We start from the raw sequence: 27,206 nt of genomic DNA, 5'->3' as shown, positions 1-27,206 counted from the left end.
TTTAATTTTGTTACCATTTAGAGTAAAATAGACAATAAAATAGGATATGATTTAAGGAATAAAAATATGTTGACCAAAAGCCAAGATGGCAACAGCTAAAATGCCAACCTCAATTTCAATTCAATGGCGTCATATCCCTTTTTGCGCATCAAAATGTATTATTGTTTTGATTGAGAGACTCCGAGCAGCAAAAAATTACATATTGTGCTTTTAAATGTAAACGTCTCAACAGCACAATGTGGCAGAGACAGCAAAATAGGAGCCTGTTCGCAGGAATATTATTACTTTTGTGTAAAAAGAAAGCTTTTCTTAGCTGCTTTTCTCTAAAAAAAATAAGGTCCCAACAAACCAAAGGTCCCATCCTGAACACTGAGCAGACAGATGGAAGACAGAAGTACTGCGGAAGTAGTTTCAGTCGTTTTTTTGGATGTTTTTGAAACCTCGTCTCTAATGTTCAAACATTGCCACCAACACATACATTTGAAGCCAACAGTGGATGAGTAATTGAGACTAAATTGCTACATTTTTCAGCTCTAAATATTCAAAGTAGTTGTTTGTGTTTGAAGGTAACTAATATCATAAATCATTATGATACAGCAATTATACCACGAATGTGCTCTTTTTAAAACCCACTGCTGGTATAAACCGTATAAATCTAAATTGCCTTTTTGCAAAAATGAGCCGACTGAGAAAAGAACCAGTTCTGGTTGTTGTGTGTCTGTTTGTACCTTGGTTTTGTCGTACAGGGCGTGGTTGTCCAGAAGCATTCCTCTCTTCAGTCGAGCAGAATTTTGCGTCTTCTTTTTTGTAATTTTGTGTCTTTTTTGCTAATTTTGTATCTTTTTGTAATAATTGTGTCTTTTTTAGTACTTTTGTTTATTTTTTGGTCATTTTGTGTATTTTTTGGGTCAATTTGTGTATTTTTTTTAATAATTTTGTGTCTTTTTTAAGTAATTTAGTTTTTTTTATAACTTTGTGTCTTTTTTGGTAATTTTGTGTCTTTTTTAATAGTTTTGTGTCATTTTTGGTAATTCTGTGTCTTTTTTGTTCATTTTGTGTCTTTTTTTTAATAATTTTGTGTCTTTTTATAAATAATTTTGTGTCTTTTTTTTGGTGATTTTGTGTCTTTTTTTGGTAATTTTGTATCTTTTTGTAATAATTGTGTCTTTTTAGTACTTTTGTTTCTTTTTAGGTCAGTTTGTGTATTTTTTGGGTCAATTTGTGTATTTTTTTTAATAATTTTGTGTCTTTTTTAAGTAATTTAGGTTTTTTTATAACTTTGTGTCTTTTTTGGTAATTTTGTGTCTTTTTTAATAGTTATTGTCATTTTTGGTAATTCTGTGTCTTTTTTGTTCATTTTGTGTATTTTTTTAAATAATTTTGTGTCTTTTTTTTGGTAATTTTGTGTCTTTTTTTAATAATTTTGTGTTAAAATATGTTGTGTCTCAACAGCACAATGTGGCAGAGACAGCAAAATAGGAGCCTGTTCGCAGGAATATTATTACTTTTGTGGAAAAAGAAAGCTTTTCTTAGCTGCTTTTTTCTAAAAAAAAATAAGGTCCCAACAAACCAAAGGTCCCATCCTGAACACTGAGCAGACAGATGGAAGACAGAAGTACTGCGGAAGTAGTTTCAGTCGTTTCTTTGGATGTTTTTGAAACCTCGTCTCTAATGTTCAAACATCGCCACCAACACGTACATTTGAAGCCAACAGTGGATGAGTAATTGAGACTAAATTGCTACATTTTTCAGGTCTAAATATTCAAAGTAGTTGTTTGTGTTTTAAAGTAACTCATATCATAAATCATTATGATACAGCAATTATACCACGAATATGCTCTGTTTTAAAACCCACTGCTGGTATAAACCGTATAAATCTAAATTGCCTTTTTGCAAAAATGAGCCGACTGAGGAAGGAATCAGTTCTGGTTGTTGTGTGTCTGTTTGTACCTTGGTTTTGTCGTACAGGGCGTGGTTGTCCAGTAGCATTCCTCTCTTCAGTCGAGCAGAATTTTGTGTCTTCTTTTTTGTAATTTTGTGTCTTTTTTGCTAATTTTGTATCTTTTTGTAATAATTGCGTCTTTTTTAGTACTTTTGTTTATTTTTTGGTCAGTTTGTGTATTTTTTGGGTCAATTTGTGTATTTTTTTAAATAATTTTGTGTCTTTTTTAAGGAATTTAGTTTTTTTTATAACTTTGTGTCTTTTTTGGTAATTTTGTGTCTTTTTTAATAGTTTTGTGTCATTTTTGGTAATTCTGTGTCTTTTTTGGTAATTTTGTGTCTTTTTATAAATAATTTTGTCTTTTTTTTGGTAATTTTGTGTCTTTTTTTAGTAATTTTGTGTCTTTTTTAATAATTTTGTGTCTTTTTAAAATATGTTGTGTCTCAACAGCACAATGTGGCAGAGACAGCAAAATAGGAAGCTATTTGCAGGAATATTATTACTTTTGTGTAAAAAGAAAGCTTTTCTTAGCTGCTTTTTTCTAAAAAAAAAATAAGGTCCCAACAAACCAAAGGTCCCATCCTGAACACTGAGCCAACAGATGGAAGACAGAAGTACTGCGGAAGTAGTTTCAGTCGTTTCTTTGGATGCTTTTGAAACCTCGTCTCTAATGTTCAAACATTTCCACCAACACATACATTTGAAGCCAACACTGGATGAGTAATTGAGACTAAATTGCTACATTTTTCAGCTCTAAATATTCAAAGTAGTTGTTTGTGTTTTAAAGTAACTCATATCATAAATCATTATGATACAGCAATTATACCACGAATATGCTCTTTTTAAAACCCACTGCTGGTATAAACCGTATAAATCTAAATTGCCTTTTTGCACAAATGAGCCGACTGAGGAAGGAATCAGTTCTGGTTGTTGTGTGTCTGTTTGTACCTTGGTTTTGTCGTACAGGGCGTGGTTGTCCAGTAGCATTCCTCTCTTCAGTCGAGCAGAATTTTGTGTCTTCTTTTTTGTAATTTTGTGTCTTTTTTGCTAATTTTGTATCTTTTTGTAATAATTGTGTCTTTTTTAGTACTTTTGTTTATTTTTTGGTCATTTTGTGTATTTTTTTAAATAATTTTGTGTCTTTTTTAAGTAATTTAGTTTTTTTTTTAACTTTGTGTCTTTTTTGGTAATTTTGTGTCTTTTTTAATAGTTTTGTGTCATTTTTGGTAATTCTGTGTCTTTTTTGTTCATTCTGTGTCTTTTTTTAATCATTTTGTGTCTTTTTTTTTGTAATTTTCTGTCTTTTTTTGGTAATTTTGTGTGTTTTTTTGGTAATTTTGTGTCTTTTTTAATAATTTTGTGTCTTTTTAAAATATGTTGTGTCTCAACAGCACAATGTGGCAGAGACAGCAAAATAGGAGCTTGTTTACAGGAATATTATTACTTTTGTGTAAAAAAGAAAGCTTTTCTTAGCTGCTTTTTCCTAAAAAAAAATAAGGTCCCAACAAACCAAAGGTCCCATCCTGAACACTGAGCCAACAGATGGAAGACAGAAGTACTGCGGAAGTAGTTTCAGTCGTTTCTTTGGATGTTTTTGAAACCTCGTCTCTAATGTTCAAACATTGCCACCAACACATACATTTGAAGCCAACAGTGGATGAGTAATTGAGACTAAATTGCTACATTTTTCAGCTCTAAATATTCAAAGTAGTTGTTTGTGTTTTAAAGTAACTCATATCATAAATCATTATGATACAGCAATTATACCACGAATATGCTCTGTTTTAAAACCCACTGCTGGTATAAACCGTATAAATCTAAATTGCCTTTTTGCACAAATGAGCCGACTGAGGAAGGAATCAGTTCTGGTTGTTGTGTGTCTGTTTGTACCTTGGTTTTGTCGTACAGGGCGTGGTTGTCCAGTAGCATTCCTCTCTTCAGTCGAGCAGAATTTTGTGTCTTCTTTTTTGTAATTTTGTGTCTTTTTTGCTAATTTTGTATCTTTTTGTAATAATTGTGTCTTTTTCAGTACTTTTGTTTATTTTTTGGTCATTTTGTGTATTTTTTGGGTCAATTTGTGTATTTTTTTTAATAATTTTGTGTCTTTTTTAAGTAATTTAGTTTTTTTTATAACTTTGTGTCTTTATTGTTCATTTTGTGTCTTTTTTTTAAATAATTTTGTGTCTTTTTATAAATAATTTTGTGTCATTTTTTGGTAATTTTGTGTCTTTTTTTGGTAATTTTGTGTCTTTTTAAAATATGTTGTGTCTCAACAGCACAATGTGGCAGAGACAGCAAAATAGGAGCCTGTTTGCAGGAATATTATTACTTTTGTGTAAAAAGAAAGCTTTTCTTAGCTGCTTTTTCCTAAAAAAAATAAGGTCTAAATATTCAAAGTAGTTGTTTGTGTTTTAAAGTAACTCATATCATAAATCATTATGATACAGCAATTATACCACGAATATGCTCTGTTTTAAAACCCACTGCTGGTATAAACCGTATAAATCTAAATTGCCTTTTTGCACAAATGAGCCGACTGAGGAAGGAATCAGTTGTAGTTGTTGTGTGTCTGTTTGTACCTTGGTTTTGTCGTACAGGGCGTGGTTGTCCAGGAGCATTCCTCTCTTCAGTCGAGCGAACCTCCTCAGGTCTCTCTCAAACTGCTGTGGAAGAAAAGATCAATACTCTGAAACCAAATATCTGTTTTACTCATCTGTTTTATGGCATTGAAAGGAAATAGGGATGCCTGGATGCATTTTTCTTCCTGATGGACTTTGTACCTTTTTATCCAGGAACAAAGAAGGTATTTCATATCAGATATTTTTATAGAATATTGTACTCTTGCTTATGACTTTGTGTCGACTTTTTATATCTTCTAAATATCTTTGACGGTGTTTTATTTGTCGAGCATGTCTCCTTGAGCGAGACGAACAAAGACTTCAGGACCTTGACCTTGATGTTTTTCTTGGTGCAGACACACAAAAAACAAACAGTAACTTTTACATTTTATGCTTTTTACTGATGGATTCTACCTGCAGCTACTGCTCACTGTTATTCAGTCGACATAATGCTTCCCTTTAATTACTTTTTTGGTAATTTTGTGTCTTTTTTTGTAATTTTGTGTCTTTTTTGGTAATTTTGTGTCTTTTTTTTGGTAATTTTGTGTCTTTTTTTTAAATAATTTTGTGTCTTTTTTGGTAATTTTGTGTCTTTTTTAAATAATTTTGTGTCTTTTTTTGGTAATTCTGTGTCTTTTTGGTAATTTTGAGTCTCTTTTTTTGTAATTTTGTGTCTTTTTTGCTAATTTTGTATCTTTTTGTAATAATTGTGTCTTTTTTAGTAATTTTGTGTATTTTTTGGTCATTTTGTGTATTTTTTGGGTCAATTTGTGTCGACTTTTTATATCTTCTAAATATTTTTGACGGTGTTTTATTTGTCGAGTATGTCTCCTTGAGCGAGACGAACAAAGACTTCAGGACCTTGACCTTGATGTTTTTCTTGGTGCAGACACACAAAAAAACAAACAGTAACTTTTTACATTTTATGCTTTTTACTGATGGATTCTACCTGCAGCTACTGCTCACTGTTATTCAGTCGACATAATGCTTCATACCCTGGAGCCGGTCCAGCCCAGTAGAGCATAGGCGTAGCGATCCATAGGTGGCGAGACCAGGTCCACGCGTACGGCCCTCCAGCCCCGGCGGTCGCCCTCGGCACAGTGGAGACCTCCCTCCACCTGGCTGGCCTCCAGCCGCAGAATCAAGAAGCACTTTGCAAAATGGTCCATGGCGTCAAAACTGTGGCTGGGAAGCTTCGTGATATCAAATGTGGAGGCCTGGTAGTCACAGAACAGTACGATGTGCTGGTGAAGAGGGGAAAAATAAATATTTTAGCATGGGTATTGGTAGAAATTTATATGGTTATTGGGTTTTAAAGATGTGTTGCTTTATAAAATGTTTGCTTCTCATAAACTGAATATAAGAAGTGGATGTAGCCACCGTGACATCAACCATTGGTTTGTGGACTCGGTTTGGCATTCTAGCCACCGCCATCTTGGTTTTATGGAGCCAAAAGGATGATATGTTATCAGCTAATGCTAGCTAGCTTGTTTGGTTAGCATCCATTATTCAAAATGAACAGTCGACTCCTAAAAGTGTCTTATAGTAAAACTGAACACTCAACAAGACATTTTAAGCGGCTATCAGCTATCAGCTAACGCTAGCTAGCTTGTTTGGCTAGCATCCATAATTCAAAATGAACAATCGACTCGTTAAAGTATCTTATAGTACAGTACCGCCACCTTGGTTTCATGGAGCCAAAAGGATGCTATGTTATCAGCTAATGCTAGCTAGCTTGTTTGGTTAGCATCCATAATTCAAAATGAACAGTCGACTCCTTAAAGTGTCTTTGATACAGTACCGCCACCTTGGTTTTATGGAGCCAAAAGGATGCTACGTTATCAGCTAATGCCAGCTAGCTTGTTCGGTTGGTTAGCATCCATAATTCAAAATGAACAGTCGACTCCTTAAAGTATCTTATAGTACAGTACCGCCACCTTGGTTTTATGGAGCCAAAAGGATGCTATGTAGTCAGCTAACGCTAGCTAGCTTGTTTGGTTAGCATCCATAATTCAAAATGAACAGTCGACTCCTTAAAGTGTCTTATAGTACTGTACCGCCACCTTGGTTTTATGGAGCCAAAAGGATGCTATGTTATCAGCTAATGCTAGCTAGCTTGTTTGGTTAGCATCCATAATTCAAAATGAACAGTCGACTCCTTAAAGTGTCTTATAGTAGAGTACCGCCACCTTGGTTTTATATAGCCAAAAGGATGCTATGTTATCAGCTAATGCTAGCTAGCTTGTTTGGTTAGCATCCAAAATTCAAAATGAACAGTCGACTCCTTAAAGTGTCTTATAGTACAGTACCGCCACCTTGGTTTTATGGAGCCAAAAGAATGCTATGCTATCAGCTAATGCTAGCTAGCTTGTTTGGTTAGCATCCAAAATTCAAAATGAACAGTCGACTCCTTAAAGTGTCTTATAGTACAGTACCGCCACCTTGGTTTTATGGAGCCAAAAGGATGCTATGTTATCAGCTAATGCTAGCTAGCTTGTTTGGTTAGCATCCATAATTCAAAATGAACAGTCGACTCCTTAAAGTGGCTTATAGTAAAGTACCGCCACCTTGGTTTTATGGAGCCAAAAGGATGCTATGTTATCAGCTAACGCTAGCTAGCTTGTTTGGTTAGCATCCATAATTCAAAATGAACAGTTGACTCCTTAAAGTGTCTTATAGTAGAGTACCGCCATCTTGGTTTTATGGAGCCAAAAGGATGCTATGTTATCAGCTAATGCTAGCTAGCTTGTTTGGTTAGCATCCATAATTCAAAATGAACAGTCGAGTCCTTAAAGTGTCTCATAATACAACTGAACACTCAACAAGACATTTTAAGCGGCTACAATGTGAAAAAACAATGTGAAACAGACCATTTTTAAACAAATCATACAGAGTGCAACATGGCAGCCACCTGTCAATCACAAGGTAGCCCCGCCCTAAAGCACACCCTGCTTTATCATCTATTTTACTCTAAATGGGACCATCGCTTACAAGATAAGCATCATGAACACTTGCAATTAAGACCATAAACCCATTGAGAAAATGTTTACTGAGGTAATAAATCAAGTGAAGTTGGCTTTATTTCTCATAGACTTCTAAACAATCCCCCCTGCTGGCCAGTAGAGAGAATGCAGGTTTAAGGCACTTCTGCATTGGCTTCACTTTCCAGATTTGGAGGTTGCCGCCTGATTTTTGTATATATATCAGCCTCTCTGTTTGTCCGAGACACCCATCCATCAGCTCATAAAATATTTACAACAACTACTGAAAACTGCATTATTTGTAACACTCATAGCTTCTATAAAAACATTCAATTAAGTCATGCAAATGAAATATGAAAAGGCCTTTTTGTACGGGTCTTTCCATGAGCACTGCAACACTCTTTGAAACCAAATTCTTCAAAATCTTAAAGTTTAAGACAGACACAGGCCTGGAGGGAGAGCAATGGTTGAGTCAGCTTATGTTTCTTTCAACAAAACTGGATATTTGACATTTTTGAATACTGAGAGCAGGCGTTGTCTACTGGACTGGTAGATGGTTTTTCTTTTGTGAATGGTGGTCTGTTGGTGGAACACCATTCATGTTAGCATCTAGATCCGAACATTGATGATGTATAGTATGGGTCTCAAACTCGCGGCCCGCGGGCCAATTGTGGCCCTCGTGACGATATTTTGTGGCCCCCACCTTGATATGAAAGTTTAATGTGAGTTTTATATGAATGGCACTTTACCATGTTGTGTGTGGAAGGTCCCTTTAATTACTTTTGTTTGGAAATTTTGTGTCTTTTTTAATCATTTTGTGTCTTATTTTAGTAATTTTGTGCCTTTTTTTGGTCATTTTGTGTATTTTTTGTGTATTTTTTGTCTTTTTTAAAAATAATTTTGTGTCTTTTTAAGTCATTTTGGTCCTTTTGTGTCTTTTTTAATAATTTTGTGTCTTTTTGGTAATTATGTGTCTTTTTTGGTCATTTTGTTTCTTTTTTAAGTAATTTCGATTTTTTTCTGTCATTTTGTGTCTTTTTTGGTCATTTCGTGTCTTTTTTTGTCATTTTGTGTCATTTTTTTAATACTTTTGTTTCTTTTTTTTGGTAATTCTGTGTATTTTTTGGTCATTTTGTGTCTTTTTTAAGTAATTTAGTGTTTTTTCAGTCATTTTGTGTCTTTTTTTTGGTCATTTTGATACTTTGAGTTTGAGACCCCTGATGTATAGCCTCATAGAGATGCTAACATGGCTCGAGACCATGGACTGTTTATAAAAACAGATGATATGACAACTCCCCAAAAGTGACACCAAAACCATTTGCTGGGCAATAGTGGCCCATGGGTTAAATCCAAATATTTACAACAACTACTGAAAACTGCATTATTTGTAACACTCACAGCTTCTATAAAAACATTCAATTAAGTCAAAGTCATGCAAATGAAATATGGAAAGGCCTTTCTGTACGGGTCTTGGCAAGTGGCTTAAAGGAGGGCAGCCAATATGTCTTTCTCCAGCGAGAGCCCAGGGGCCCGACTGCAGAAACCAGCTACCTTTCATCTGGAGCCCAGACTTCAGAGCAGCCAAAAGGAGCCCTACTGTATCTGAGGATCAGAGCCTACGCCTGGATCATAGCAGGTTAAAGTAGTGAAGTCTAATCTGAGAGCAAGTTGTGATCAGCCTTAACCCTCGGAGGCCCACGGTTGGGAGAAATAACTGTGATGTTGTATCTATATTCCTGGCTCAATTTAGACAAATTCTACTACATGGCTGCGTCCCACTAAACCCTCTCTTATGGTCCAATTTCAACAATTTCCTTAAGTATTTGACCTGCAATACTTTCCTTTATTAGGGCCTTGGGGCAATCTCCCCAGCACTGGTCCCATACAGCAATATCTGATGGGACCAGTGCTGCACTACTGTTATACTGTGGATTTGTTCTTCTTCCTCTTCCGGACGCAATTTCGTCCCGCTACTAGTCCTACAACTTGAAGAGTTGCAGGACAAATTATATATCAAAACGTGCGGTTTGATCGGGATCGGTGTGCTATTACTTTTCTCTACAGAATAAGAATTTTTCGCGACGTAAGTCGCGAAAAACTGCCCAAAATTTTGCATTGAAATGAATGGGACGGCCGACAAAAAATGAGCGAAAAAGAACAATAATTGGAGATTTTTAAACGTCTACTTCTCCGGCATAATTTCACCTAGAGACTCCATTTAAACTTTAAACAGTAGACACAAGTCTTGTGTATCGGTGTATTAATCCACGTTTCGATAGGTCATATAGTTTTTTATCAATCCCTGTTCAATGACCATGATCATTTTTGGAGAAACTCTGAGATTATAATGGGTGTGTATTGCACGGAATGTTCGTGTCACAGTGTGTGACATCATCACCAGAGTGTAGAGGGAGAGAAAAAACTGTCAAAAAATAAATTTGAAAACTGCGCTCCAGGCCGCAAATTCCACTCTACAGAAATAATTTATACATAGAAACGTAGGAAAATTAGTCTTCTCCCTCACAATCCTCTGGTAAAGCTGTCAGAGTTATAGTTTGGGCGTAGGACGCACAGATGATCCACCAACACCACCAACAGCCTCATTGGCTCCCATATTAAAAACACAGGAAGATTTCGGAAAAAAGGGAGATGGAACAGTTTTTTAGATCGCTCTAACAAAGCTATTTTTTAATTTTTCTTGAAAAAAATCACATGTAGACGTTCAGGAAGAACTCGGGACGCTCAAAGTGAAGTCGGATCAATGATAGGTATTATGGTTTTGCCAAAAATGCTTTCTGTTCCAGGCCAGAAATTCCAGTGTGTCCACCTCTGCTGTCACTCTTTCATTAACAGGTGTCAGTTAATTCTGTTGATTGCTTTGATCTTTGATGTGATTACAGTTACAGATACACACACACACACACACACACACACACATTTTGAGGTTAAAGGGCATAGTTTGAAATCTCTGAAGAATCTCATCATAGTGTAGACACACCGGCAGTAGCCCCCGTGGCCCTTTCAGAATTTCCCCAGAGGAAATTTTCTAGTTCTAAATAAAGTTTAGTGATTTTGCCTACAGTCTTAGAACAAAAGCACTGTGGGGTTTTTTCCAGACCTGAGTCATGTTTTAGCATTACGCTAATGAAGATGAGAGGATATCAGAATTATTATCTCTGACTCACTGATTGGCAGGCACCATTTAATGTTTTTAAGCCTCAATTACTGGAATAAACTGGGATCCAAAGGCTCAATTACAGTAATATTTTTAAATTGAGGCCTGATCCCACGGAATTTATTCTGGGACCATAGAGTAATTTTTTTCCAAGCAAATAAGACAATTTTTTAGTCATAGTGTGATGACATTCAGCCCTTACATCTGCTAAAAAGTGATGCCATTAATATATTAAGGTAGAGGTTTTTAATGGAGGACTTGGCTGAGTTTTATCAGTGTAGTAATGGCTGCCAGTCTGTTTATCCCACTGGCTGACCTAGAAATGGAGCCATTAAACACCAAAGTCACTTGTTAGGTAGGACGAGAGAACAAGTCCTTTATGTGAAGCCTCTAAAAACCTTGGAGTCTTATTTTGTAATCACAGAGCGCCGCTTTGTCTCCGGATTCATCTCAAGATTACAAATAGTTCCAGCGCTGCGGCTCGACTGCAATTCTTTACAAAACTGTTATTGCTTTCCACGAGCACGGCAACACTCTCTGAAACAAAATGCTTCAAAATCTTAAAGTTTAAGACAGACACAGGCCTGGAGGGAGAGCAAACGGTTGAGTCAGCTTATATTTCTAACAACAAAATTGAATATTTGACATTTTTGAGATACTGAGAGCAGGCGTTGTCTACTGGACTGGTAGATAGTTTTTCTTTTGTGAATGGTGGTCTGTTGGTGGAACACCAGTCATGTTAGCATCTAGATCCGAACATTGATGATGTACAGCAGGGGTCTCAAACTGGCGGCCCGCGGGCCAATTGTGGCCCTTGTGATGATATTTTGTGGCCCCCACCTTGATATGAAAGTTTAATGTGAGTTTTATATGAATGGCACTTTACCGTGTTGTGTGGGGAAGGTCCCTTTAATTACTTTTTTTTTGTAATTTTGTGTCTTTTTTTGGTAATTTTGTGTCTTTTTTTAATAATTTTGTGTCTTATTTTAGTCATTTTGTGTCTTTTTTTTTTTGGCCATTTTGTGTATTTTTTGTGTATTTTTTGTCTTTTTAAAAAAAATAATTTTGTGTCTTTTTTAGTCATTTTGGTCATTTTTCATCTTTTTTAATAATTTTGTGTCTTTTTGGTAATTATGTGTCTTTTTTTATTATTTTGTGTCTTTTTTTGGTAATTTTTTGTTAGTTTTTTTCATTTTGTTTCTTTTTTTGGTCATTTTGTGTCTTTTTTGGTCATTTTGTGTTTTTTTGTGGTCATTTTATGTAATTTTTTTGTCCGTTTTTTGGGGTAATTTTGTGTCTTTTCTGTCTAATCCCAAAGTATCAAGTTATTACTGTCTTGAAGCTGACTGTTACACACTCAGGAGGTCAGAATGGACCTTTAAACTGATAGCAAAGGACTTAGATTAAAAGTAGCAACAAAATATAAAAAAAACACATAAATGCACAGACAGAGAGATGTTTTAGTTGTTGTCTGCTTCATTATTTGTCCAAAATGTGTCGTATCAACTGAGTTTGTCTGATCTGAACTGTGAGATTGTGTTCATGCATGTTAGATTGGGGGTCGCGACTCAAAAAGGTTGAGAACTAACTGCACCAGAGAGACGAGTCTCCAGTCAGCCTGGTGGATGGCTGCAGCTGATTCCCTGGTAAACGGTTCCACTCCTTAGATAATGGAAATCTCTGCCAAGTAAGATGTCAGAGTGTTGAAGAGAAGAGAAGGAGAGAGGGTCACTGATGAGAAACAAAGGCGTGAGAGGAGGAGAGAGTTAGAGAATAAAGAGTTGGACCTGTGAGAGAAAGTGAGAAATAGGTGGAGGAGCAGAAAGACAGAGTGTGGAGGTATTTCCTGCGGGCCGGCCGGCTGATTGGTCCTCTCCCTGGGTGCAGGAGTGTTAAGAGTGTTAAGAGTGTTAAGGCGATTAAGATTACAAATTGTCAGTTTAATTCCGGAGCACAGTGTAATTGTTGGGATACTCCTCTCCTCACTCTGACCATAAATCTGCTGCTCTCTCCTTAAAGAGCAATAACTGGAGCAGCGAGCAGCGACTCTCTCCGTCCAGACCATGACGGAGGTTAATCACAGAGCATTAAACACCCAGTCAGCATAGTCAGCACCGTCCTGATAGCCGTTACTACACAGATCTGCCCCACGGCAGGGACCAGAGGGAGGAGGTCAGCAGGTCCAGAGAGGTGACACATGGAGCAGATGATCAGGGGGAGATAGCAGGTCAATAGAAGCTACATATCTTTAATAAACACTGGGTAACTCTATGGAGTCTATCGGGATATTTTATCCATTTTTTCATGTCTTTTTGTGTCTTTTTGTTTGTAATTTTGTGTCTTTTTTCGTCATTTGTGTCTTTTTTGTGTCTTTTTTAGTCATTTTGTGTCTTTTTTTTGGTAATTTGTGTCTTTTTCTGTCTTTTTTGTGTCTTTTTTGGTAATTAGGGCCTCGGGGCAATCGCACTGAGCACTGGTCCAATACAGCAATATCTGCAGGGACCAGTGCTGCACTACTGTTATACTGTGGATTTCTTCTTCTTCCTCTTCCGGACGCAATTTCGTCCCGCTACTAGTCCTACAACTTGAAGAGTTGCAGGACAAATTATATATCAAAACGTGCGGTTTGATCGGGATCGGTGTGCTATTACTTTTCTCTACAGAATACGAATTTTTCGTGACGTAAGTCGTGAAAAACTGCCCAAAATTTTGCATTGAAATGAATGGGACGGCCGACAAAAATGAGCGAAAAAAAACAATAATTGGAGATTTTTAAACGTCTACTTCTCCGGCATAATTTCACCTAGAGACTCCATTTAAACTTTAAACAGTAGACACAAGTCTTGTGTATCGGTGTATTAATCCACGTTTCGATAGGTCATGTAGTTTTTTATCAATCCCTGTTCAATGACCATGATCATTTTTGGAGAAATTCTGAGATTATAATGGGTGTGTATTGCACGGAATGTTCGTGTCACAGTGTGTGACATCATCACCAGAGTGTAGAGGGAGAGAAAAAACTGTCAAAAAATAAATTTTAAAACTGCGCTCCAGGCCGCAAATTCCACTCTACAGAAATAATTTATACATAGAAACGTAGGAAAATTAGTCTTCTCCCTCACAATCCTCTGGTAAAGCTGTCAGAGTTATAGTTTGGGCGTAGGACGCACAGATGATCCACCAACACCACCAACAGCCTCATTGGCTCCCATATTAAAAACGCAGGGAGATTTCTGAAAAAGGGAGATGTAACAGTTTTTTTAGATCGCTCTAACAAAGCTATTTTTTCATTGCTCTTAAAAAAAAACATATGTAGACGTTCAGGAAGAACTCAGGATGCTCAAAGTGAAGTCGGATCAATGATAGGTATTATGGTTTTGCCAAAAATGCTTTCTGTTCGAGGCCAGAAATTCCACCTGTCAATGTTCCGGGACATTAGCAGGTGTCAGTTAATTCTGTTGATTGCTTTGATCTGATTGTCTTTGATCTTTGATGTGATTACAGTTACAGATACACACACACACATGCACGTAAGCACGCACACTCCTCACACATGCATACACATGCTTCAAACACACGCACGCATGCACGCACACACACACACAGTAACTTTATGTGATTTTAATTATACACACACACACACACACACACACACACACACACACACACACCGGCAGTAGCCCCCGAGGCCCTTTCAAAATTTCCCCAGAGGAAATTTTCTAGTTTTGTGTCTGTTGTTGTGTCATTTTTTGTTATATTGTGTCTTCTGTTTTTTTTTTTGGTCATTCTGTCTTCTCATTTTGTGTCTTTTTTAGTAATTTTGTGTCTTTGTTTAGTCATTTTGTGTATTTTTTGGTCATTTTGTTTCTTTTTTAGTAATTTTTTGTCTTTTTTTGGTCATTTGGTGGTTTAATAAATCTCAGACCTCCTCTTAACTTTCCACCTCTAATTATCAGCAGCGGTGGACTCGTCGACACCAGATTCAAATCCTTAATATCAGCGTCTCCTGTCCCCTCCACCTCTGCAATTACAGATAACCCTTCAGCTCCAGTACCAGGCAGCAGACGGGTCCTTAAAGTCCCTTTACGTTGGTAATAGCTTGGCTGAAGGCGGTGACAGTCCCCACTTAGATAATGAGGCCAGAATGACAGCATAAAAGCACTTAAACACTGACTAATCTGGAATTAAAATCCCCGCGAGCCACACTTGAGACAAGTTGTGGAGAAGGTCTGCAGCCGTCTGAGGCTCCAGAACAAATGTAGGTCACGTCTCATTCTGACGGAGGTTTTTATTTTTTCGTCCCTCCTGGTATTTCTTTAAGCCTTGAATCATTCTGATGCCTTTAGAGAGAAAAGTATTAATGAGTTATGGTGACAGTCCCCCGACCGTTAAGTACCTGAATACGGACACACACACACACACACACACATTCTTGTACTTCTATCTTTGTGAGGACCCTCATTTGAATAGTGAATTGCAAGGTTATAATAGTTTGGTATTTTTCATTAGTTTTAGTTTTAATGAGTTTTTAGAGTGAGTTTGCTAGTTTTAGTTTAGTTTTTATCTTTTTTGAAATGCTTTAGTTTTAGTTTAGTTTTTACTAGTTGTAGTTTTTTGTAATGGGGTATTTGTTGGGTGGGAGATTATAAGAGGTCACAGAAAATTTTTCCTTTATTTTTTTTTGTCTGATCTTCATTACGTATGAAAAAAGTTGACAAAGATGAAAACGAAGGAACGAAGAAAGAAACGAACGATTTTTATTTCAGGTAACGAAAATGTTTTTTCAATTCTAGTTTTCATTATTTCCTGTAGTTTTCGTTAACTATAATAACCCATATGTCCTCCAAGAATCGCCACCTTATCGTGGTGGAGGGGTTTGTGTGCCTCAGTGATCCTGGGAGCTGTGTTGTCGGGAGCAATAGCTCCTGGTAGGGTCTCCCATGGCAAAGTGGTCCCAGGGGAGGGGCCAGACTAAGAGCGATTCAAAGACCCTTATGAAGCGGGACCATTTAAATCAGAGTACCTCGCCCGGCACGGGTAAACCGGGGCCCCCTCCTGGAGCCAGACCCGGGAGGGGAGCACGCAGGCGAGCGTCTGGTGGCCGGGCCTTTGTCCACTGGGCCCGGCCGGGCTCAGCCCGAAAGGACTACATGGACCCGCCGACCTGTGGGCCCACCACCCGCAGACTCAGGCATAAGGGTTGGGTGCACAGAGAGTCGGGCGGCAGGCGAAGGCGGGGACCTGGGCGTGCTGACCCCCGGCTCCAGCGGCTAGCTCTGGGGACATGGAACGTCACCTCGCTGGCGGGGAAGGAGCCCGAGCTTGTGCGGGAGGTGGAGCGTTACCAACTAGAAATAGTTGGGCTCACCTCACCTTGGCTGGCCGAGGGGTCTCTGGAATCAGCAGACAGGTACCGTTCGGCCAGAAGGGCTGCAGCTGCGGCAGTCGCTGAAGCAAAAACTCGGGTATGGGAGGAATTCGGGGAGGCCATGGAGGAGGACTTCCGGTCGGCCTCAAAGAGGTTCTGGAAAACCGTCAGGCGACTCAGGAAGGGAAAGCAGGGCTTGGCCCAAGCTGTGTTCAGCGGGGGAGGAGACCTGCTGACCCGACCTGGGGATGTCCTTAGACGGTGGAAAGAACACTTTGAGGAACTCCTTAATCCAGCCAACACGTCCTCTGTGGAGGAGGCAGAGTCTGAAGACTCAGGGGAAGACTCATCAATATCCCTGGCGGAGGTCGCCGAGGTAGTTAAAAAGCTACCCGGCGGCAAGGCGCCAGGGTTGGATGAGATTCGCCCTGAGATGCTGAAGGCTCTGGACATTGTTGGGTTGTCATGGTTGACACGCCTCTTCAGTGTCGCGTGGAGGTCTGGGACAGTGCCAGTGGAGTGGCAGACCGGGGTGGTGGTTCCCATTTTCAAAAAGGGGGACCGGAGGGTGTGTTCCAATTACCGTGGAATTACACTTCTCAGCCTCCCCGGGAAAGTCTACTCCAGGGTGCTGGAAAGGAGGCTCCGGCCGATTGTCGAACCGCAGATTCAGGAGGAACAATGCGGCTTTCGTCCTGGCCGTGGAACAACGGACCAGCTCTTTACCCTTGCGAGACTTCTGGAGGGGGCATGGGAGTTTGCCCATCCAGTCTACATGTGTTTTGTGGATTTGGAGAAGGCTTATGACCGTGTCCCTCGGGGAGTCTTGTGGGGGATACTGCGGGAGTATGGGGTACCGGGCTCGTTGCTACGAGCTATCCGGTCCCTATATAACCAAAGTGAGAGCTGTGTCCGCATACTCGGCACAACGTCAAACACGTTCCCGGTGGGTGTTGGCCTCCGCCAGGGTTGCCCCTTGTCTCCGATTCTGTTCGTGGTCTTCATGGACAGGATCTCAAGGCACAGCCGGGGGGAGGAAGGGATCTGGTTTGGTGACCTCAGAATTGCATCTCTGCTTTTTGCAGATGATGTGGTTCTTTTGGCTTCATCAAGCCGAGACCTCCAGCACTCACTGGGGCGGTTTGCAGCCGAGTGTGAAGTGGTTGGGATGAGAGTCAGCTCCTCCAAGTCTGAGGCCATGGTTCTCTGCCGTAAAACGGTGGACTGCTCCCTCTGGGTGGAGAGAGGTACTGCCTCAAGCGAAGGAGTTCAAGTATCTCGGGGTCTTGTTCACGAGTGAGGGTAGAATGGAACGTGAGATGGACAGGCGGTTTGGTGCGGCGTCAGCAGTGATGCGGGCGTTGTACCGGACCGTCGTGGTGAAGAAGGAGCTGAGCCTGAAGGCAAAGCTCTCGATTTACCGGTCCATCTACGTTCCAACCCTCACCTATGGTCATGAGCTTTGGGTAGTGACCGAAAGAATGAGATCGCGGGTACAAGCGGCTGAAATGAGCTTCCTCCGTAGGGTGGCTGGGCTCAGCCTTAGAGATAGGGTGAGGAGCTCAGACATCCGGAGGGAGCTCGGAGTAGAGCCGCTGCTCCTTCGCGTCGAAAGGAGCCAGTTGAGGTGGTTTGGGCATCTGGTAAGGATGCTTCCCGGGCGCCTCCCGTTAGAGGTGTTCCGGGCACGTCCAACTGGTAGGAGGCCCCGGGGAAGACCCAGAACACGGTGGAGGGATTATATCTCTCTCCTGGCCTTGGAACGTCTCGGGGTCCCCCAGGAGGAGCTGGACGTTGTGGCTGGGGAGAGGGGCACCTGGAATGCCCTGCTTAGCCTGCTGCCCCCGCGACCCAGCCCCAGATAAGCGGACGAGAATGGATGGATGGATGGATGTTCCCATAGCCCCTTACCCTAACCTTCACCATCACAACTAAATGCCCAACCCTAACCATAACATAAACCTAATGTAACCTTTACCATTAACCCTTTATCGGGCGAAGAACCGTATTTGGTAACTTCAGAGGATATCCAAAATTTTAGAAAAATTAAAATATTTAGAGAAAAACGTGCAAAGTGGCAAATCTGCGTGAAAAAAATCACAGATTTACGAGGAAAAAGTGGGAAAAAAGCAACTTTTTTCTCGAAGATTCACCACTTTAAATGTCATAAATCTGCGCATTTTTTCCCGTAGATTTGCCACTTTAATCTTGTAAACACACACACACACACACACACAGTGTCTCTCAGCCTCTCTTCTTTCTTTCTGTCTGACACACACACTCACAAATCCTCCATAAAAACAGGATGTCATGAAGTTCCCGTCTCAGCGGCGCCGGGGGCTGTTTAGCCCAATAGCGCTCTGTAATCATCTCCCACGCAGCAGGTAATGTCAGCGAGCATCTAGAGTAAGCTGATTCCACCAGAACTGTTTACAGAGGGAATTACAGAGGAGGACAGCGGGAAGATAATCTTTCCCCCAAAGCTTCGCCTCGCAGCGCTGACACTAAAAAAAGAGAATCTAGTGAACATGACTTTTGAAATTGTGTTTAAAAAAAAAAGAAGAGAAAAGAGCAGAGCTTTTATTCTCCTTTGATTTGATTATCTGCTCAGTCTTTTCTGGAGAGGGAGTAATAAGTGGCCACAGCAGCGAGCGGGACCACCTGCATCCAGAGGACGTTCCTGTCAGGACGCCAGCGGCTCTGATCTCATCTCGCCATCTCCGACTCACACAACGAGACTTCAAAACTTCAAAACTCGCCTTCAAGTCGCAGATTAGCGCGCGTTAGCAGGACGTTTGAACCGCGCTGCAGCTTTGATTCGTAGCTTCGCAGGAATCAAAGAGACTGATTGCTGAAATTAACGCACAGCTGTTTGTGTGTCTGTGTGTGTGTGTGTGTGTGTGTGTGTGTCCTCTCAATGTCACACAAAGTAGCCTTCAATTTAATTTAGTTCTCAAAGTGTGGCAAACTTTATATGACCACATCTGCTATTATTTATCTGTTATTCATATTTATAATTAGTATTTATTTATTTATTTATTTATTTATTAAAATCTTTTTCTGTATTTAATCTAGTTTTTAGTTAAGCTTTTCCATGATAAAAAAATAATATTTGTATTATTAGGTTATAGATCTATAATATTTGAATTATTTTTATTTATTCAATAATTTATTAATGTTGTTTTTTATAATGTATTTATATAATATTATAATATTATTATTATTATTATTATTATTATTATTATTATTATTATTATTATTATTATTATATAATTTATTCATATAAATATTCTATTTTTCTATTTTATTTTTATTCTAATCCACACATGGAAATATATTTATATTAATATTAATTTATTAAGTCATTTATATAATATTCTTTTTGTTTTTTTTAGGAAACAAGGTACACGAAACACACTTAATTACTTTAAAAGGACATAAAATACTACTACTTTAACTACTTAAAAAGGACACAAAGTTATTTAAAAAAGACACAAAATTACCAAAAAGACACAAAATTATTTAAAAAAGACACAAAATTACCCAAAAAAGTAATGAAAGGGACCTTCCACCAGACTGCCCAATTCAATATGGCTCTCTAGAAGAAAACCTCGCCCAGCCAAATGCACTTTGGCCTATAATTGTTCGATTATTTTCACTTTTGAACTGAAAGTTGACTGATAAACTTCTGTTTGGGCTCCTCAGCCTGTCATTAGAAGGAAAAGTCTCTTCTCACTCAGAATAAATGCAGAATAAAAAATCCGGAGCTGAATGGCTGAATTCTAATGGTGCCAATGCATACAGAGCTGTAGAAAGCAGCACTTATACAGTATTTAGAGGCAGAGATGATAGATGGATGGAGGATGAAACACTCCGTCGCAATTACCAGGCCAAGCTGAATCTCATCTGTCTGGTGTCGGAGCTGCTGGTGACCTTCCTCTGCCCCGAGTTACGCTCTCAGAATACCAGCTAGAGGAGCCGAGGGGGGACGGGCAGAAAAAATGATGAACCCGTTTTTACAAGGACGTTTCTAGATAGATGTATTTTTAACTCCCTGCAGGCTGAGGAGGGTGCTGAAGGGGGTTGGATGGTGATATTAGGCCTGAGTGAAGACACGTGGGCCCCCAGGGGCCTGATAGCAGATGACAAGGTTACACGACTTAGAGTCAACCTCTGCTACCTTCACTTAATCACTGTCTCTTGTGTCCTCGTCCCCGTGGACCGCCCACTCCATCCACTACCCACACTGCAAAAAACTGCTTGTGTTTTTTGGCCTAAAACAGTGATTTAATTTGGTGAAACGTGGAAATATAAATTATTGACATTTAGGGCAATAATGTAAGTTAGCACAACAAAGGAAGCCAGTTGTCTGCTCAAAAACAAGTTGGTGTGTTGTTGTTACTTATATCTTTAAGTTGGGGTTCACAACAAGGGACAATAGTTCTGATAACTCTTATTTCTTTGTTGGGAAACGCGGGAAAGCGGTTAAATTCAGTCATTAGCGAAAGCTAGCGGCTAACTGATGCTAGCAGCTAACTGATAGCTAGCGGCTAACTGATGCTAGCGGCTAACTGATGCTAGCGGCGCTGCTTGTTACAGCTACAAGAGTAGCCATTATTATTTCTTTGTTGTGAAATGCAGGAAAGTGGTTAAATTCGGTCATTACCGAAAGCTAGCGGCTAACTGATGCTAGCGGCTAACTGATTCTAGCGGCTAACTGATGCTAGTGGCTAACTGATGCTAGAGACTAACTGATGCTAGCGGCTAACTGACGCTAGCGGCTAACTGACGCTAGCGGTTAACTGACGCTAGTGGCTAACTGACGCTAGCGGCTAACTGATGCTAGCGACTAACTGATGCTAGCGGCTAACTGATGCTAGCGGCTAACTGATGCTAGCGACTAACTGATGCTAGCGACGCTGCTTGTTACAGCTACAAGAGTAGCCATTAGCGTATCAATGCTAACTCAAAATTGTGGTCGCAACATTAGCTGACATTTCATAGCGCCGTTACAATCGTGCCAGTTCAGCACATTGCAGAAGTTAGCAGAAGTAAGGATTAAAAGTTATTACAATGTAAAATTATAAGTTAATTAATTTTGAGTTCACCCAACTTTCTTTTTTTGCAGTGTACACTGTAATAAATTATTCTGTAGTCATTTCATTTTACTAGATATATTTGATAAAATGTATTAAATATAAATGCATGTGAAATGCGTGAAAGCGGTTAAATTCGGGCATTAGCAAAAGCTAGCGGCTAACTGATGCTAGCGACTAACTGATGCTAGCGGCTAATTGATGCTAGTGGCTAACTGATGCTAGCGGCTAATTGATGCTAGTGGCTAACTGATGCTAGCGGCTAACTGATTCTAGTGGCTAACTGACGCTAGCGGCTAACTGATGCTAGCGGCTCTGCTTGTTACAGCTACAAGAGCAGCCATTAGCGTATCAATGCTAACTCAAAATTGTGGTCACAACATTAGCTGGCAGAAGTTAGCAGAAGTAAGGATTAAAAGTTATTACAATGTTAAATTATAAGTTAGTAGCTACAACTTACAGTTGAGTTGACAAAAATCAGAATTCAGAGTTGAGCAAACTCAAAAACAAAACTTAAAATATCTAGTTTAATTGTCCAACTTAAAATTTTATTGAAGTTTGTTGCCTTGAAATTTTGAGTTCACCCAACTTTCTTTTTTTGCAGTGCACACTGTAATAAATTATTCTGTAGTCATTTCATTTTACTAAATATATTTGATAAAATGTATTAAATATAAATGCGTGTGAAATGTGTGAAAGCAGTTAAATTCCATCATTAGCGAAAGCTAGCAGCTAACTGATGCTAGTGACTAACTGACGCTAGCGGCTAACTGATGCTAGCGGCGCTGCTTGTTACAGCTACAAGAGTAGCCATTAGCGTATCAATGCTAACTCAAAATTGTGGTCGCAACATTAGCTGACATTTCATATCAGCGTTACAATCGTCAAATTGCAGAAGTTAGCAGAAGTAAGGATTAAAAGTTATTACAATGTAAAATTATAAATTAGTACAACTTACAGTTGAGTTGACAAAAATCTGAATTCAGAGTTGAGCAAACTCAAAAACAAAACTTAAAATATTTAGTTTAATTGTCCAACTTAAAATCTTATCGAAGTTTGTTGCCTTGAAATGTTGAGTCCACCCAACTCTTCTTGTTTTGCAGTGCAGTCTGTGAGCAGAAAGCTTGCCTTGCTTGGTCTCGGGCCCAGAAAGCCTTTTTTAACAGCGGCTCTGGCCGCCTAATGCTCTGTCTCACATCCATTTACCTCCCCTTATCCCCGCACATTCACACCTTCACCTCCTTCCCTCGGCCTATAGAGAAGGTAAGTGGTTGCAGGAGGTGAGAGCTCCCAGCGATAACATACAGCAGGTAATTATCGTCAGGATGAACCAGTGAAGGAGTGGAGGCATGCGGAGGTGTGGATGGAAGAGGGACTGAGGGATTTATTTTTAAACCCAGTGATGACAAAAAGAAGCCGACAGCTAAGCTAGACAGCCGGTCCTGCTCTTCATCAAACACTTGTCTCCTCTCATGACCCTCTCCAGCTACGACGCATTTATCTGAGGGAGAAAACTCTGTTGACAAATCCTCTCCTAGTTTTTTATCTTCCACACAGAGTCATGTACTGTACTTTTCCTTTTGGAAGAGATATTGTCCAAATTGTATTTGCATTGGCCTTTTTTTTTTGTCACACAAAGTAGCCTTCAATTTAATTTAGTTCTCAAAGTGTGTTATATATATAATTAGTATTTATTTATTTATTTATTTATTTTTTATCTTTTTCTGTATCTAATCTAGTTTTAAATTAACTAATAATTAGCAAATCTACAAGAAAAAAATCACAGACTTACGAGGAAAAAGTGGGGAAAAATAGCAACTTTTTTCTCGAAGATTCTTTTTCTGTATTTAATCTAGTTTTAAATTAAGATTTTATAATTTATTCTGGGGGTTTTTCATAGTAAAAAAAATAATATTTGTATTATTAGGTTATAGATCCATAATATTTGAATTATTTTTCTTTATTCAATAATTAATTTATATTGTTTTTATAATGTATTTATCTGAGGGAGAAAACTGTGTTGACAAATCCTCTCCTTGTTTTTTATCTTCCACACAGAGTCATGTACTGTACTTTTCCTTTTGGAAGAGATATCGTCCAAATTGTATTTGCATTGGCCTTTTTTTTTTGTCACACAAAGTAGCCTTCAATTTAATTTATACTCAAAGTGTGGCAAACTTTATATGACCACATCTGTTATTATTTATTATATTATATAATAATAATAATATATTATATATTATTATTATATTTATTATTATTATTTAGTTATTCATATTTATATATATAATTAGTATTTATTTAATTTTTTTTATTTTTATTTTTTTTATCTTTTTCTGTATCTAATCTAGTTTTAAGTTAAGATTTTATAATTTATTCTGGGGGTTTTTTCATAATAAAAAAATAATATTTGTATTATTAGGTTATAGATCCATAATATTTGAATTATTTTTATTTATCTGAGCATTTATCTGAGGGAGAAAACTCTGTTGACAAATCCTCTGCTTGTTTTTTATCTTCCACAGAGAGTCATGTACTGTACTTTTCCTTTTGGAAGAGATATTGTCCAAATTGTATTTGCATCGGCCTTTTTTTTTTGTCACACAAAGTAGCCTTCAATTTAATTTAGTTCTCAAAGTGTGGCAAACTTTATATGACCACATCTGTTATTATTTATCTGTTATTCATATTTATATATATAATTAGTATTTTTTTTTTTTTATTTTTTTTTTTTTATCTTTTTCTGTATTTAATCTAGTTTTTAGTTAAGCTTTTATAATTCATTCTGGGGGGGTTCATAATAAAAATAATTATTATTTGTATTGTTAGGTTATAGATCTATAAAATTTGAATTATTTTTAATTATTCAATCATTTATTTATATATTTTTTATAATTGTTTATGATTTATTTATATAATATTAATTGCATAAATAATATATATAATTAGTATTTATTTAAATGATCCTTTTCTGTATTTAATCTAGTTTTTAGTTAAGCTTTTATAATTTATTCTGGGGGGGGTTTCTGGGGTTATAGATATGTATATTATTTTTATTTATTCAATCATTTATATTTATATTATATATATATTTATATTATATATTTATATATATAATTAGTACTTATTTAATTCTTTTTTTTTTTTTTTTTAATCTTTTTCTGTATCTTATCTAGTTTTAAGTTAAGATTTTATAATTTATTCTGGGGGTTTTTCATAATAAAAAAATAATATTTGTATTATTAGGTTATAGATCCATAATATTTGAATTATTTTTATTTATTCAATAATTAATTAATATTGTTTTTATAATGTATTTATCTGAGGGAGAAAACTGTGTTGACAAATCCTCTCCTTGTTTTTTATCTTCCACACAGAGAGTCATGTACTGTACTTTCCTTTTGGAAGAGATATTGTCCAAATTGTATTTGCATTGGCCTTTTTTTTTTTGTTGAGTTGTGCTGTAAGATGTGGTGTCATCACTCAGTGGAGACGTATTAAATGTCTGTGTGACACTAATGGGAGTTTTCATATACAGACATTTTAATAAGATAAAGCTGCTGTGAAGGCAGACATAATCTCATTGGTGTAATTGTCACAAACCTCTTTTTTGGTCGAGTTGTCTGAACGGATTGGTCGCACTGACTTACTGTGGCTTAACACTCAGGCCTAAACGTTTTATATGTGTATATATAAGGAATTACAATATTAGATAATTGCTTCCATGAATAATACAGGGCATATTCAATAAAAAAATAGGTTGGCACTGTACATTTTCTGTAAACCACAAGTAAATGATGTCATCCCTTAAGTTTTAGCACTAGAACAGGCTGATATTAGTAGTATATTGTAGTATAACGAGCGTTAAAGTCCGCACAGAGAGATGGGATGGATCACAGTGATGGGGTCAAGTGTGAAACCTTCATTTTGAGTCACTTCTCTTCAGTTAACCTACATTATACTGAAATTAACTACTACGTGTCAAGGCATTACATTCTATTGCAGGGGTCTCAAACTCAAATTACCTCGGGGCCGCTGGAGGCAGTATCAAAATGACCAAAAAATGACACAAAATTACTTAAAAAAGATACAAAATGACAGAAAAAAACTTAATTACTTTAAAAAGACACAAAATGACCAAAAAAATACACAAAATTACTTTAAAAAAGATACAAAATGACAGAAAAAAAACTAAATTACTTAAAAAAAACACAAAATTACTAAAAAAAGATACAAAATGACAGAAAAAAACTAAATTACTTTAAAAAGACACAAAATGACCAAAAAAAGACACAAAATTACTTTAAAAAAGATACAAAATGACAGAAAAAAAACTAAATTACTTAAAAAAGACACAAAATTACCCAAAACATACACAAAATTACAAAAAAAAAGACACAAAATGATTAGAAAAAGACACCAAATTACCAAAAAAAGACACAAAATTACCCAAAACATACACAAAATTACAAAAAAAAGACACAAAATGATTAGAAAAAGACACCAAATTACCAAAAAAAGACACAAGATTATTAGAAAAAGACACCAAATTACAAAAAAAAGACACAAAATTACCCAAAAAATACACAAAATTACAAAAAAACACAAAATGATTAGAAAAAGACACAAAATTACCCAAAAAATACACAAAATTACTAAAAAAAAAAGACACAAAATGATTAGAAAAAGACACAAAATTACCCCAAAAATACACAAAATTACTAAAAAAAAGACACAAAATGATTAGAAAAAGACACAAAATTACCAAAAAAAAGACTGCGTGAACTAACTAAGGACTCCATTGATTGTGGCTAAATATAACCAAGAAGTATCGGTGGGTAAACCCAAGCATGTACTTTTTGTTTGACTTCACAAAACAAAAAAAACCTAAAACTGCATTGGTGTGTTTAATAGCAGAACAGTAAGGATTGAGAACGGGTTGCAGTGGTTCAGAATTGTTGAGATTCAACTCATCTGTGGTTTGAAGAAACTTAAGATGCCAAATTTAATTCTGGAAACAAGACACTCAGTCCTGGTCAGGCATTTAGTTTTTTATGGGCAGTTCCTGATAATCAAAGTAATTTATTCCAGAATTTTTAACATAAAGACAAATTCATATTGAATAGATCAATAATATGTAGGTTTACACTACTGGTCAAAAGTTTTAGAACACCCCAACTTTTCCAGAATTGAATTGAAAATGATGCAGTTTAATGTCTCAGTGTACTCTGAAATTAATGCACATTTGCAACATTTAAAATTCTTTATTGAGCATGATAGTGTTTTGAAAGTAAAAAAAAAGATTCAAAATCACATTTTATGTTGGACTAAAGAACTAAAAAAAGACACAAAATGACCAAAAAAAGACACAAAATGACCAAAAAAGACACCAAAAGACACAAAATGACTAAAAAAAAGACACAAAATGACCAAAAAAAGACACAAAATGACCAAAAAAAGACACAAAATGACTTCCAAAGACATGAAAATAATTAAAAAATGGACAAAATAGCCCAAGACTCCATAGAGTTAAGTTGTTAACCCATTTCTTGTTCCCTGAAAAAGGCCTACTTGTATAATTCTGAAATGTACATTATTTTCCAGTTTTGGTTAAGCTTACCTTTTTTTATTTACCTCTGGCAGTTCACCACTTACCTTTGGACCCTTTCAAGCTGTTCATTGGACTTGAACTGCTTGAATTTCAATAAAAAACTGGAAAAATTGGGGTGTTCTAAAACTTTTGACCGGTAGTGTATATTTATAGACTACAGTGAAATGGTTATTTATTACTCATTGACTGTACATTTAAGTGACCTGATAATGCAGCCTGTTATTTACAAGAATGGCTGAAGTCTCTGCAGTCACTGTTACACCTTACAAATAATACACAACCAGTCCAGTTATGAACAACAGTCAGTAAAGAGCCTCATGGTGATTTGTGACAGTTGCACGATCAGCACCACTTTACATCAAACAGCAGACGATGACAGCGTCCTCAGGGCTCAGGGAGGTTTTATTCTCCCCTC

General features: G+C 37.4%; 1 protein-coding gene across 1 annotated transcript in view; it reads right to left on the bottom strand.

Moving 5' to 3' along the window:
- Positions 1 to 27,206, bottom strand: part of dntt (deoxynucleotidyltransferase, terminal) — a 197,702-nt gene that overhangs the window by 61,762 nt on the left and 108,734 nt on the right. Inside the window, exons 9-10 of the mRNA XM_059359923.1 lie at positions 5,556 to 5,804; positions 4,522 to 4,605 (exon numbers count right to left, since the gene is read on the bottom strand). Coding sequence (XP_059215906.1) covers positions 4,522 to 4,605; positions 5,556 to 5,804 — 333 coding nt within the window. The remainder of the gene's footprint in view (positions 1 to 4,521; positions 4,606 to 5,555; positions 5,805 to 27,206) is intronic.

The sequence above is a fragment of the Centropristis striata genome, chromosome 20 (genome assembly GCF_030273125.1).
Source record: "Centropristis striata isolate RG_2023a ecotype Rhode Island chromosome 20, C.striata_1.0, whole genome shotgun sequence".
NCBI classification, from domain to species: Eukaryota; Metazoa; Chordata; class Actinopteri; order Perciformes; family Serranidae; genus Centropristis; species Centropristis striata.
This window is presented reverse-complemented; position numbering and strand designations above follow the sequence as displayed.